At 47.0% G+C, this 15,233-nt stretch overlaps 1 protein-coding gene across 2 annotated transcripts in view; it reads right to left on the bottom strand.

The window, feature by feature from the left end:
* LOC147014285 (CLIP-associating protein 1-like) overlaps positions 1-15,233 on the bottom strand; it is a 236,650-nt gene that overhangs the window by 220,291 nt on the left and 1,126 nt on the right. For both annotated transcript variants that reach the window (XM_085852150.1, XM_085852149.1), the window contains exon 2: positions 2,823-3,015. In XM_085852150.1, coding sequence (XP_085708276.1) covers positions 2,823-3,002 — 180 coding nt within the window. In that variant the 5' untranslated portion in view covers positions 3,003-3,015. The remainder of the gene's footprint in view (positions 1-2,822; positions 3,016-15,233) is intronic.

Raw genomic sequence — 15,233 nt, 5'->3', positions numbered from 1 at the left:
CTGCCCTGTCTCCCTGGTGGTCCAGTTCTTCTTCTTCCTCGCTTGGTTCCTACACTCGTGGTCCTGTGAGCGGCCTGTTGGTGGGAGATGCGGACGGAAGGCGCAGCAGTGCCGGCTGTGTGGTGGACCTGCGCGTCTGGACGAGGAGTGCCGTAGAGAGCTTGCCGGCCACGTGGGAGGCCCAGAACCAGGCGCAACCACGCTGACGGTCATGGGAGCGGGACGTCGTGACTCGCCGACCACCTTGAGGGTGCAGGTAACCGGCCACGGTCTCGCGGGACCCGATCGGTCCTCCAGGTCCCGCTTTATAAAGGTCCCCGGACCCCGTCTACCTCCCTGCCTATGGGGAGGTCTTTCTTTTGTTTTTGTATGCATGCTGTGGCGCCGTGTCCTGTGAAGTAACGACCTGCCTAAGTGACTGTGCATGTAGAATATTGCTCGTAGTCGGTGGTATTGCTTTTGTTTCTTGCTTGTACATTGCATGACTGCCTTGCTTGTGATGTGTGTGCAAAATAATAAATGTCCTTGCGTGTGAAATGTATCCCGTTCGTTGCGTCTTCTATTCCCCATTGAAAATGCCATCTTGCATCGCGGAATAATTACTTAGGTTTTAAACACCCGCTAAGGAGAATCGGATCCATCGAGGTCGGTTATAATACCCGCTCAGTTATCGCTGTCGAACGGAACGGACCGCTTAAGTGGTTCGTGTCCCAAGCTGACATGCAGCGAGGTACGGCCCCTCGGTAGGTTACCCGCGCGAGTACTTAGGTATTTCGATATTCGGCGAGTGACCCTATGTCGCGCGGGTAGAATGGGGACTGGGCTGTGGTGAGGTTAAACTCCCACCCGTGACTGGCTCCTGGCGGTAGTTCCAGGAGGGTCACGACTGAATTGTCCGTCCGGTGGGCGACGCAGTTGCTATTAGTGGAAAGCGGCCGATCGCACGCCGGCAGGCGCGAATTCGCAACAAGAAATACAAAAATATTGTTACGGATTCGCGCCCGCCGGCGTGCTGACGGCCACGTAACTCGAATCGCGGCACGTCGCCCACCGGACGGACAATCCAGTCGTGACCCTCTCGGACTAACGCCGGGAACCAGTCACGGGTGGACCTTTCGGTCTCACCGCGATCGAGCCAATCAGCCCCCGCGTGGGATAGGGTTGCTCGCCAAATTCGACCTACCTAAGTACCCACGCGGAGGGTAGACCGGGCGATCGCACCTCGCCGCAGGTCGACTTCGGACACGGGCCACTTAAGCGACCCGTTCCGTACTATCAGAATAACCGAGCGGTGTTATCGTCGACCTCGACGGTTCGATTAATTATCGGGCGTATTCAGCCCACTACCAACCCTTTACGTGAAGCAAGATGAGGATTCAATGAGAGAAATGACGAAGCGAAGCGGGAAACAGTTCAACACAAAGCACATTTATTCGCGGCACACGGGAAGCACACATATACAATTCCACCAAATGCACACAGAAAAGAAAAACACAATGCAATTTACACAAAAAGCAAATGCGACAATGCAGATCTAATACCGATTACACGAGCACACGGCAACACTTATACAATTTTACTTCACAGACGGCGCCGACAACACATACCCAAAACCAAGGAAAAGAAATACCCTCAAGGATGAGGCGGGCCTGAGGCCGAGACCGGGTCGGGCCTACCCGTCTGGTGATGAGACGCGGAGCGGCGATGGTGCCTCAACTCCGCGGGCCTCGCGGGCAGTGTCTGGTAGGGGGTGGGAAAGGGGCCCCCTTGGTCGCACTATCTCAGCGCGGGGGGAAACAGGAGGGGGTTGCTGATGCTCGGGGTATAGAGGATCTTTATTATCCCGCGACGAGCGTCTCCACCTCGGCCAGGTCGCGCTGTCGGCCTCCCTCGGGTGCAGCTCCCTGCACGACGCGAGCACCCCCTCGTCTGGTGTCGCCGCCTTTCCACAGCTCGTCCCCTCCGTTCCGACTCCAACGCACACGACGAGCAGCTCCACCGCCCGCGAAGTCTTGACTCTCTGTTTCCGACTCTCCTACTCTCCGCCTCTCCGCCTCTCCGCCTCTGGACTCTCCGACTCTGCTCTTACTGACCAACACGGTCCTTTTATCCCCCCGTAGCTTCGCCTTTGACCCCCTCCCTTTGACCTTTCACCTCGCTCCCCATTGGCCCGAGAAAAAGTGGGCGTGAAGGCTTTTTGATCCATAAATTTGCATATATCGATCGTCCTGGAGGCGGGGCCAAATCGCCCCTCGCTCACCGATTGGACGGCAAAAAGTGGGCGTGTGTCGTTTTTGATCCGTTTTTGAAGCACAAAATCCGTGATTTTGTACACGCTGTTCGGCGCTCGCCCTGCACGAGTCCAACACCGGTACCCACAGGCGGCGCAAGAACGGTGGCGATGCGACGGTTGCGAAGTGTGACGTGAAGGTCGTGGCGGTTGTGGTGAAGCGGCGTTGTGGTTGGTGGTTGATGTTGTGGTTGTGGTGGTAATCATGGCGGTTGGTCCAAAATAAAGATAAAGATAGCAAAAGAAAAACGGCTATCCTGAAGAGTCGCAGCACGCATAAATGACATGTATTCCCACTAGACAACGGGTTTGGGCCTAACTACACATGTACTTACCGAAATACCTCACCTAAGGGACCTGAATGGTGGTTTGCGAATTTGGTAACCACAACAATATCAAATCTAATTCAACAATGATGTTCCAGTATTTAAGAAATCTCCCAAAATTCTGCTATCCACAAGATAACATGATAAATGGATACATTAATAAGAATAAAAGTATAATGCATTTGGATGTCTATACGATCACCAACCTTGTAATGGTTTGTCGTGACCCAACAAATGAGGCCTTCCACAATCTTGTCCACAGTCTCAGCATCGTTGTCCAAGTCTGGTGATCTCTCAACATCCCTTAAAATGGTAAGCACCTCTGGCCCATGCTGCATTCGTTTGCTCACATCTTTTTCTTGAATGAAATTGACCAGTTTCTCCATTGGCCTTTTCAGTCTAAGGGTCAAAGGTATTGTTAGGTGGGATTGGAACTCTTCATGTCCAAGATTTAAATAAAATAATTCACCAGTTTTATTCATCATTTAATTATATTTTGTCCATCCCAGAAGCAACTATTTAATACATAAAACAATGAATAAAGTGAAATGCATAATCAGTCAATCAAATGCACCATCATTCCTCATTACAGAGTGTTGGTGCTGCCGGAGCAATTCCTGGTCAAAGGTTATGCTGGGTTGTTAGGCGTTGCTTTCCCCAGCAGTCAGTCATGGCAGGAATCTGTAATTTGGCAGAGTGACAGTGATAACTCACCTACTCTTTGTGACTGACAATGTGGGATCGTTAACTTCCACCAATGACTAGTGCTGGCATATGGGTCTTCCTGCTTAACGTCCTTCCAATGTATGGCACACATTGACTCGTTGCCCTGGATGTAAAAACACTAAATGGAGATATTTTACAGCTGGGCCAAGATTCAAACCAAGACGAGACAGCTCAAAGGCGAGTGCACATATCTCTCGGCAATCCCAGAAGCCCAGTATAAACACAATAACAAAAAAAAAAAAACAATCAAAACTAACTACAATTTGTCCACAGTCTCATAATGGGCTTGTCCTACATTTGATATAATGTATGTACAAGACCCACAACAACAACAGTTGTGCTGTAAAACTGAAATAAATAAATGACTTGAAAGTTTGGTGGAAATTGCTCGATAAATACCAAAATACTTAACGTCCAACAGTCTTTGAAATGGCGATCCCACAAATCTTGACATAAAAATTATATCCTTAAGTACGTATTGTTACGGTTGTGGGGGTAGACGGATTAATTTAATAAGGAATATAGCATTGTGTAGAGTTGCTTGGTCTGTGGATGTATAGGAGGCATCTCAATGTAACTAAGTAGGGAACCTGTGAGCTTAAGTGTTACGTGTCACCACACGTGGAGGTGCTGCCGTGTTAATTAGCTAGGGAGTAAGAATAAGTTCCCCAGTATGTAATTGCCCCCTGTGACTTTTCCCTTTGTCTTCATAACCAAAAGCATGATAAGAAACTAGAGGGGGAGCACTCGGTAGAGTGCAAAACCTCCGCCGCCAATATTGCTGGGTCACTGAAGTGAACCTGATATCCTATTCATTGTAGGTCAAAACGGATCAGACTCTACTGATCCACGATTGAATAAACGAAACTAGATCGACACGCATGTAGAAATGCCAAAAATAAAAAATATCGAAATTTTTTTGAACAAAAAGGTGCAAAATTTGTTTTTTTTTCTCTAACAATTTTTTTTTTGGGGGGGGGGGTGGAAATCACTTAAAACATGAAGAAATGCAAAAAAAAATCAAATATTATTCAAATAAAATCGAAATTTTTCAGAAAAAAGTTGCAAATTTTTTTTTTTCCTCGAACAAATTTTTTTTTTTGGTTGGAAATCACTTAAAACATGTAGAAATGCAAAAACAAAAATTCAAATATTTTTTCAAAATGGCCACCATAGCGGCCATATTGGACTTTGGACCAAGTCCAAAATCTAATGGCATGATTCTTGGACCATACCTAATCCCACACCAAGTTTCGTCGAAATCCATCCAGGAGTTTTTTCCGTAATACTGTTCACAAACAAACAAACAGTGAAAACAGTAACCTCCATCCATCTTCGATGGCGGAGGTTAACAAGTAAACGTGCTGAGCAGGCAGAGGCTGCACCTCCAAGGGTGACGGCAGGTGAAGTCACGCCCCTGAGGCTGATTGATGGGCGTGACGCGAGAAGCTTGCCAAGCAGGCAGAAGCCACGACCCTTGTATTAGTGTTAAGGTGATTTGGCACGTGTGGTGAAGCAAGACATTGGCCTTTGGCTCTTGGTTGGGTCGGTGAGGACGATCGGGGCATGAAGCCGTTGTACTGGGTGTCTGAGCTTTGGTGTGGCGTGGCGCTCACGGATTGCCTGGCGTGCATTTGTCCCGCTAGAAGTGAAGCAACGAGGTGCCATTTTGTTGTGCGCGTCTGCACATACGAATAGAAACACCTCAATTCCAAGTTCCACTGAGACCAACTCTGGGCCAAGCTAAATACAAGAATACTCAAAAGGAAGGGCTTTCTTTTTATTTTGTTTTCCCTTTGTATTTGAATCCATGTGAAGAGGTGCCTCAACTATTGGATATATTTACTTCATTATTATCCTGACCTTTTGAATTACTGTCCTTTGTAAATATTTGTTTATTTCCATTAAATGCGTTCCTTTGAAGAAGCTGTATCCGTGTATTTATAGTGGGGGTCAAGTATAACCCCCCCCCCTTTTGGGGTCCTGGTGCAGCACCCCTGTGCTGTGCTCCTCCACCACTGCGCCCCCTTTCCGCGAGCGCATTAATCTCGGAGTTTTGGCATCCGTCCAGGTCGGGGTTCAACCTCCTCGACACGGCAGTATCTATTGCAATAAATGTCAATGTGTGTCAGTCCGTCAGTCAGTCCAACTCCTCCGTAACTTCAAAACAATGAAGCCTAGCGGCCCCAAACTTGAAATGCATACGATGATCAGGTCAGGCCAGATTAGATCTGTGACTTGTTGCAGGGGCCATGTAAACCTGCACAAACCCGTTTCATGGTCAGGTTGTCGGTGACTAAACAGTCTTCCCCACCAGGTTTCCTGGTGATGAGGGTGTATGATTATAAATACAAAGCAGGATTAAAAACAAAAGCTGTTAAAGGGTGGAGGAGCTACTTGTGAGCCAATGACCATCCATATCTCGTGCTCAACTGTATCTGTGGATATCCTCCTGCAATTGGGTTACAATTATTTTTTTAGTTGGTTGGTGGCAGGATTTGCACTCCGGCCACGGTAAAACCCTTCAATCCGCAACACACAAGAAAAAACGCAAAGAAAATTGAAAACCCACTCCATGGGAGTACTGGCCATGCAGCTGACCTCTCCAGGGCAGCTCAGCGGATGACAGAATTGGGGCAAAGCCTTCAGGACCCCCACTCTTTGACGATAGGGGGAAAACCAGAGTAACCTTCCTGGGTCAGATTGTGTTAGTGTGTGTCGGGGTGGTACTGAGGTATCGTCAACCACACGGTGTCTCCTTGGGATAACCTGAGGTGGTTCCTTGGGGTGGGTGCCTGAAATGTCCTATCCCGAAGAGAGGATGATCACCCATATCCATTATCATCTGATCTCAAGCGTTTGAACATCGGTATTGCAGCACTCTCTGAGCTTCAGAGAACGGACAGTGGTGAGATCATGGCAGATGGTTACAGCTACTATTGGTCAGGTCACTCTGATGGTTACCACACCCAAGGAGTTGCTGTAGCTGTGTCCAACAAGCTGACTCCAATGATAATTGAGGTGACACCAGTCAACGAGCATATGATGAGACAAAGGATTCATCACTCCTTCGGTATCACTTCCCTGGTCTCTGTATATGCTCTGACTGAGGCGCATGATCTCACCGTGAAGGACACATTCTATGCCAAGCTCCAGTCTGTGTTTGATCAGTGTCCCAGGCGATATACTCTTCAAGTCTTGAGGAATTTCAATGCATCGACTGGTACTGATGGGGATGGTTATGAGACATGTGTTTGTCCCCATGGGTCTGGAACTGTGAACCAGAATAGTACCAATAGCACCAAGTTCCTTGAATTTGCAAGAAGCCTTGGACTTCAGGTGGCTGGTTCATCGTTTCAGCACCCACAGGCTCATCGCTGGACTTTGAATTCCAAAGCTGGTGGTGTGGCAAAAGAGATTGAACATGTCTCATTGATGGTCACTCGAGGATGATCCATAACTGCAGGGTGTCCTGGAATGCTCAGTTCCTCAATACCGACCACAGGCTTGTGGTAGCAACTCTGAAGTTGCAGCTTAAATCCGGGAGAAATGGTACCATTCCTGCCTCGGCTAGATGTTTGCAAGCTCAAAGATGAGAGGGTAGTTGAGGAGTTTGTGAACAGGATGAGTGGGGATTTGGGGGGTCTGGGTGCTTTGGGGAATCCTGAAGAGTTGTGGAGTGCCTCCAAGACCACCGTTCTTGATGTTGCCGGTGGATGTCTTGGAACTCGCTGATGGGCAAAGAAGAATTTTGTCTCTCAAGGGACACTGGATACCATTGACCAGAGTCGCAAGGCCAGACATAATGGCAGAGCTGAGCTGTTCAGGAAGCTGAGGCGAAAAACTGTACGTGCACTAAAGGTGGACAATGAGGCCTATGTGCGAGGAATCTGTGAAGGGGGTAGAGCATCAGCTGTGGTCAAGCGATTCTCGTCCTGCTTACAGGGGAATTCATGCATTGCGTTCCTCCAAGCCTGTCCCTCGGTGTACTGCAGTTAGAGTAGAGGGTGGTGGGCTCTTGGCAGAGGAGTAAGAAGTGAAGGCTCGCCAGGCCAGTTACTTTGAGCGGTTGTATTGGGCTGATCCACCAGCTGTTGAGTTGGATGTCAGGGGTGGTACTATCCTTATTGCTGACCCTCCAATCAACTGTGATCCACCTTCGTTTAAGGAAACACAGGCTGTGGTGAACTGGTTAAAATGGGGTAAAGCTCCCTCGATCTGTGGCATCCACACTGAACTTCTCAAGGCTGGTGAAAATGCTGTACTCATGTCGTTGCATGCAGTTCTCTGCTATACCTGGAGCACAGACATCATCCCAACTGACTGGAAGAGGGGCCTTGTTGTCCCTCTCTGGAAAGGGAAGGGTGATCGACAGGACTGCAACAACTACAGAGGGGTGACGCTGCTCTGAGTGGCGGACCAGGACTTTGCTCGGATAATTGTTGATAGGGTCCGTTACCATTTGCTTGAGCACCAGCACCCACAGCAGTCAGGCTTTCCACCAAAGAGGTGAACAATTGACCGTATCCTTGCCCTTCAGGTCCTCACTGAACACGAACGAGAGTTTCGGCAGGGGCTGCTTACAGCATACATTGATCTCTGCAAAGCGTTCGATTCAATGAATCGGGATGCACTCTGGAGGGTTCTTGGTCTTCGTGGGGTGCCGCCAAAACTGATCAATCTGATATTTGAACTATACTCTGGTACTGAGAGTGCTGTGACATGTGATGACACCATCTCCAACTGATTTGCAGTTTTTCTGGAGTTTATAAGGGGTGTGTACTGCCTCCCACACTTTTCAGCACTTGTATGGACTGGATTCTGGGGAGGATGTTTGAGAGATCAAGCTACAGTGCATCGTTTGGGAATGTCAAGATCTCTGATCTTGATTTCGCAGATGATGCAGTTATCTTTGCAGAGACTCCAGATATCCTTTTGGGGCCCTTTGAGGTGCTGAATGAAGAGTCAGAGCCACTGGGATTACGGATTTCCTGGGTGAAAAGTAAGATCCAGGCTTTCAATTATATCTTGCATGCTGCTATCTTGGCTGTACCCATTTGTAGTGAGGATGTTGACATCACGGATGTATTCACTTACCTTGACAGTGATATTCATGTCTCTGCTGGCTGTGAGCCAGTGATCAATAGACGTCAGAGTCAGGTCTGGGGAGTCATGCATTGACTGGATCATGGGATGTGGCGCTGTCAGAACCTGTGCAGGAGGAGGAAAGTCCGAGTCTTCAGGTCCTCGGTGCTTCCACAGTCTTGCTCTATGGATGTGAGACTTGGACTCTGACCAGGGATCTGAGACAGGGACTTAACGCCTTTGGTACCAGGTCTCTTCGGAGAATCCTTGGCTATCGCTGCTCAGACTTTGTGCCCAATGAGTGGTTGCCGAGATTTGTTATCAGGATAGTCAAATGAGATTTGTTATCAGTATAGTCCGTGAGCATCAGCTGCGGCTGTATGGACATGCTTGTATTCCTGACGCTGATCGTGCTCACCAGATTCTCTCAGCGAGGGAGCCTCGTGAGTGGAGGCGACCAATGGCCGACCACATGCTTCATGGTTGCAGCAGGTAGATCAGCATCTCAAGGAGATGATGCCGATGAACCAGGCATCTGCCTGGAGGTGGCCAGATGGAGGCCCCTGGAGTACCGGCGGAAAGTGGACGCAGCGATGCGCTTCTCCGGTGCATGCTCCCGTACCTGACCTGAGCTGAAAGAACTCCAAAGGACTAAATTAATGAAAATTAGTTGTTTGAGTGAATAATTCTAGGCGTTTGAAGATAATTCACGGCCTTGTTTAATTACCCTTTTGGGCGCATCGTTGGTCACCTCGCACTCCCTCACTGAGGTGTTAATTATCCTCGCCGAAGGATTCGGAGAGGGTATTGCATTTGCGTCCGTTTGCTTGTCTGTTTGTCCACAGATAACTTTCTTGTTTTTCTCTGCAACCGCTTGTCGGATTGAGACAAATTTTTAACCAACGGTGCAACTAATGTAGAATGTTTCAATGATAATTATGATATCATAGGTCATGTTGTATGGCAGCCATATTGGAAAAACGGAAAATGTCAATGGTGCTTGCCTTCGTTATGACATCATAATTGCATTTGCAGAACACCACATCCGATCAGTATAAAAACTTTTGAGGGTCATCTTGGGATAAAATGGTCGACAAAATGTTTTTGATGATGTCAATAGTCACGTGATTCGACAGCCAAATTTTTTATTTTTCTTTTAACCTTCAAAATCTTCTCTGAAATGGCTGAAAAGATCGAGGCGAAACTTTACCCATATGACCGCTGATCCATGAGGAACAAAAGTCACACATATGATGTCATTGGTCACATGGTTTGGCAGCAATATTGGATTTACCCTGAAAACCTATAAAAAAAAAATACACCGCTCAAAAGATTGCTCTTTTTCTTGTTCGTCATTGTTTTTGGTCTGCTCAACAATACAATGCCTTCACTTGGAACAGGCTGCAACAGTTTCTTAATGATAAAGTTTTTTTTTGTTGTTTTTGTCACTTTCCTCACTCATATCATCGAATGCCTAATCATCATACCTACGAATCGCTGGATTCAATGCAATGCTTATAAGTGCCTGGAGACGCCAGCATTCATGGCTATATTTCATTTCCGCACATGCCACAACTACTATAATTTCTTAATCTGAGCCGAATTTCAAAATGTGCACTGCAGAATTAAACTTATCAGCAGTTCCCAATGCTAAAAAATAAAAAATATTACAATAAAATAAAAAAGTATTCATGATCCAATTCGGACATTGCTTGACATTTTGGGCGCTTCCAGGTCCCTGGTGTTTATATGACTGATCAGTGAATGTTAATTGCTTGCCAAGCCAACCCTTCCTTATCAAACATTTCATTGGAGTGCTTGCTTGAGTGCTTAGGCCACTTGGCGAGCTTGGCTGTTTGTTTTCAAGCCATGGCCATACACGGCAAAAGTATTCGCACTGACAGTGAATATATTGTTACGGTTGTGGAAATTCACAGAACACCATTCAGGTTCCCCGAAGATCAGTTATGTCGATAAGTGTGTGTCCAGGTTAGATTTCCCCACAGATGTATAACGGGCTGTGAATCTTGAGGTAGTGTTATTCTTTCCTATCTTTATTTTAAACAAACATCTCCTCACCACCTTCTCCACAACCGTCAACATCTCCTCACCACCTTCTCCACAACCGTCAACATCTCCTCACCACCTTCTCCACAACCGCCAACATCTCACCACCACCTTCTCCACAACCGCCAACATCTTCTCACCACCTTCTCCACAACCGCCAACATCTCCTCACCAGCATCTCCACGGCGCCGCCATCTTTTCCCCAAACGAACACGATGGCATCCTCGACAGCGGAAAAAGTGATTTCAAACACGGCCGCGCATGACTTGCAAAACGGATCAAAACGACGAAAGGGGCGGAGCCAGCCGGGGGTGAAAGTTCAAGGGTGAAAAGGGCATGCGCTGCCTTTGGGTGGCGAAGCCACAGCGGCTTTACCCCTCCAGGCTATAAAAAGGCGCGTTTCGACGCCGAGAGAAGAGTTGGTCGGTGGAGGCAGTCGAGTCACCAAGTGGTTGGTCGTTGTTGGCCGTTGGAGTCAGCAGCAAAGTCGCCAGCCGGAGAGAGGTCGCCAGCCAGAGAGAAGTCGCCGGCCAGCTACATAATGGTCTGGGCGATCGAGCCCCGAGTCGGTCGAGTGACGCTGAGGAGTGAGCGGGCTCTTAAAGAACATCAACTCGTAAAGAGCAAGGCCCGTTCGCTCCTCTGAAGCGTTGTTGGCCAGGCCCGATCGACCAGGCCGCGCTGCTAGGCCCTGGACCAACCAAGCCGCCGTTGCAGCAGCTGCCGTGTTGACAGAGACATGCGGAGGGTCACTGACCAAAAGACCCATCGAGTCGCCTCAAGGGCGACAAAGGTAACCTGTCCGGCCCCGCAGAGCTCCTTCGGTCATCCCAGCTACGAGGAACATTAAAGGCTTACGAGCCCAGTTCTATCCTTTTTTTCTGGGGTTTTTGCATGGGAGTCTGTGGCGCCTTGTCTGTAAGTAGAATTGTTGTAAGTGCATGTACATGATAAATAGATATCGGCTGTAGGTTTTTGCTCGTGTCATGTCCCATCCTCCCATTCATTGCATACGTGTGAAAATAAATGTCCCCATTGTTGAAATGTCACCTGCTCGTTGCGTCCTTTCCTGCCATTGACTGCCATAATTGCGTTCGGAATAAATAGCTGGCTGATTAAGAGCCGATAAAACGTACATCTGGTCCGACGGGGCTTGGCGATATAAAACCACTCAGCAATCGCAAACGGAATGAGCTGCTTACAAGCGGCTCGTTTTCGTGCAGGCTCCGTTGAGGTGTAAATCCCCGGCATTTCTGTCTGCGCGAATAATTAGGTACATCGACAATTCGGCGATCGACCCTGTAGCGCGGACAGAAGAGTTGGCTGGTTTATGGTGTGGTTAACAACACCCGTAGCTGGGTTTTGGTGTTGATCCAAAAGCTGTGACTAGATTGCTCGTTCGGTGGGCGCGTGCGGCCGCAATTGCGATAAAGGCGGTTTTCAGTGATTCTTCACCATCGAGAGATGGGGCCAAAATAATACAAAGCATATTTCAAAAACTTGTGGACAGATTATGAAAATAAAAACAAAAAAACTAAAAGTTGGTGGATGAGTTGGTTAGGTGACAAGAATAAGCAGATTAGATTTTGGAGGTCAGGATGCAGATTAGTCTCTTTTTTTTGGAAGTTTCAATGGAGACCGGCCTATCAGTGGGCTACAAATCGTAAACTACTCAGTCTGGTGGTGGTATGCCCTCTAGCGAGTCCCATTCTAGCTTCATCTTGGAAACAGCTTGTGGGGATATCGACATGACAATGAATTTGAGAACAAATTATCTATAAATCAAGAAATACTTGAATAAGGACACACACAACACACACACACAGTTAGCCTCTTCCATACCTTCAGGAAGTGGTGAGGCTCACAAATAAAGCTTTCAGTAAACAAACCAATTAAACAAATATTACTTGCTGTGAAGCAAATATGATGTGAAATTACGGAGCCATTTATATATGAAGGTCAAAATTTATAAAGATACAATAACTTAAGACCATGATGGATAAAAGCAGAGTAATTATTTATTTTGCTCCTCAAGCAGCAAGGTGTATATTTGTTTGCAAAGGAGTTGCCAAATAATATATTATTTGAAAAAGAAAATTAAAACTCTTTATGCATAAATTTTACCCACAATCATCCCGTTTCAAACCTGTCAGCTCAACAACATCTCAGTGCAACTACTCGTACATTGACCGTAACCAAACTAGCACGACTACATCAGCCCATGCTTGGTCTGCGTGTGAATGTTCGGCTACTCGAACTAATGACCATCAATGGCCAAACCATGATAGCCGATGCTGGTCAAAACAAACTGTACCAAGATAATTTCAATCTCTGATTGTCTCAACTGATATATGGCAATATTGGTTAAGAGTCATCTTGGACTACTGTAGTCCACAAGCAAAGCATACAACAAGCCGGTAGGTGACATGGCTGCTCACTCTAGATGGAAAGCTGGCCGACGCGACTAGCCGATATTCATGTACAATGTACATGCTGTCAATAAATTTAGCACAATAAATACGATTATCACAGCCCTCTTAGTTTGCGCCCAGAAACCCGCCTTGTGAAATTTCAGGCACGTTTCCAAAGAGACTCTAACAAATGGCAGCCCTGGTAATTCCATTTATCCATTCACTAAAGATTATATTTTTTTAATATGATGCTGTAAGACATTCTCCTTGGGCACAAAAAAAAGAGGTCCCTCGGAGGTCCAGTTTCAGAGGTATTGATTTTTTGTACAGTCCACAATAAGTGTACGATGTACGATAAAGTATTTTAGCTGTTGCTAAGGCCTTGGTCACATTAGCCACGGCGGCCGTGGGGTCTCCAAAATGTACGACCACTAGCAATTATATGGCGGCCGCAGTATTTCCAGGGTCACACAATGAAGCAGTCACATATGTTTTTATTTTTCGGGGAGCCGCACGGCGTATTTATAAATTGTGGAGACCGAAAACGTGGGGTTGGCATACGGTCTTTGATTTGATGTCGCACGGTGACCTTAGGGCGTTCCTGCGCCGGCCATAGAATTTAAGACAGACGCAAGGTGCACGCAAGGCGACCGCAGGGGGGGCCCCAAGGTGAATGTGCGGCCAGACGGACGGTAACGAATGGGTTTATTTTTTATTACGTTTTTTTATTTATTTTTGTTTCGGCTTGTCGAATTGCTACGGCGAACGTAGAAATGAAAAAAAGTTATAACTCCGCGTTATAATTCCACGGCGACCTTACGGCCTGTAAAATATAGCCATACGGCGTAGGGCCACCCTGAGGCCACCTCAGAAACTCTGCGGCCGCCGCACATTTCTGTCAATTCAGAGGGCGCACGGCCGCCGCATCCTCGCCGTAGAGCAAATGTGACTTAGGCCTTAGAAATTGTGGAGACCAAAAACGTGGGGTTGCCGTACGGTCTTTGATTTGATGTTGCAAGGTGACCGCAGGGGGCCCTAAAGTGAACGTGAGGCCAGACGGACGGTAACGAATGGGTTAAATATTTTTATCATTTCTTTTGTTTCGGCTTGTCGAATTGCTGCGACGAATGGAGAAATGAAAAAAGTTATAACTTCGCGTTATAATTCCACGGCGACCTTACGGCCTGTAAAATATAGCCAAACGGCATAGGGCAACCTTGAGGCCACCGCAGAAACTCTGCAGCCGCCGCACGTTTCTGTCAATTCAGAGGGTGTACGGCCGCCGTATCCTCACAGTAGAGCAAATGTGACTTGGGCCTAAGCAACGGAGGTATGCAAAGCAACCATTCATTTTTGTGTACATGCTCGCCACATTGTACACATTTCACCCAAGTTTCATCAAAATCAGACTCTTTCTCTTGGAGATATTGGCAATTAACCGTTTCTGAAATGTTCGACATGTACTCGCCCAAAACCTATCTCCTCCTACAAATGTTTTTTGTTAGGGCTGTAAATTGGCATGAAGGGAGCAAGACAGATTGCGCACAGAACTCAGCTTCGATTTTTTTTTCGATTTTTTGACCACTTTAAAGGGCCGTTGCTAGGGCCCAGGTCCCATATTCAAAAGCACACGATTCCCAGAAATATTGGTCCTACCTACCAAATTTCATTGGAATCGGTTGAGTGGTTTAGCCCCGAGGCTTGACCAAAGTTTTGCGGACAGACAGACAGATAGAAATGTCCAGAAAAAGGGTGCTCTAAGAGCAGCCAATAAATCAGAATTGCATGTGTAGTATCTGAGAAGAAAGCAAATACCTATTTTGGGGGGCAACCCACAGACTGCCTTCGGGCCCGATTGTTGTTTTTAATGCCATGAACAAACTTTGGTACATACACGGTGATGAACGTTGTGGTGAAGTTTCATCGAAATCGTTTAGGTAGTGTCACCGAAGTTGTTGCAAGTATTTGTAGATGGGCAGATGACGCGCCATCCCATAAGCTCCCCCGGAGGCTGTAACTACATTCCGGGTGAGCTAAAAAATGTAGAAAATTGTGTAATAAAAGCACTTTCTCATTTCTTATGGTTGTTGTGTATATTATTTTTGAAGTGTGATCGAATGAACAATTAAATCACCAAAAGGGCATCTATAAAGTTGCGCATGTGTACATGGTGGAGCATGTCGATGGCACCACAATCACCACCCATGTTCCTTCCCTTCCTTTACTCAAAGAAGAGATAAATCTCCTCCCGAACTTCTTTACCCACTACCCTCATATGTCCACCCTCCAGTCGACCTCAATTTTTTTAATTATTATTTTATTTCATCC

The sequence above is a fragment of the Eptatretus burgeri genome, chromosome 13 (genome assembly GCF_056783735.1).
Source record: "Eptatretus burgeri isolate ZD-2024b chromosome 13, Ebu_testis_v1, whole genome shotgun sequence".
Classification (NCBI taxonomy): domain Eukaryota; kingdom Metazoa; phylum Chordata; class Myxini; order Myxiniformes; family Myxinidae; genus Eptatretus; species Eptatretus burgeri.
The sequence above is the reverse complement of the archived record's forward strand: the minus strand, read 5'-3'. Positions and strand labels throughout refer to the sequence as shown.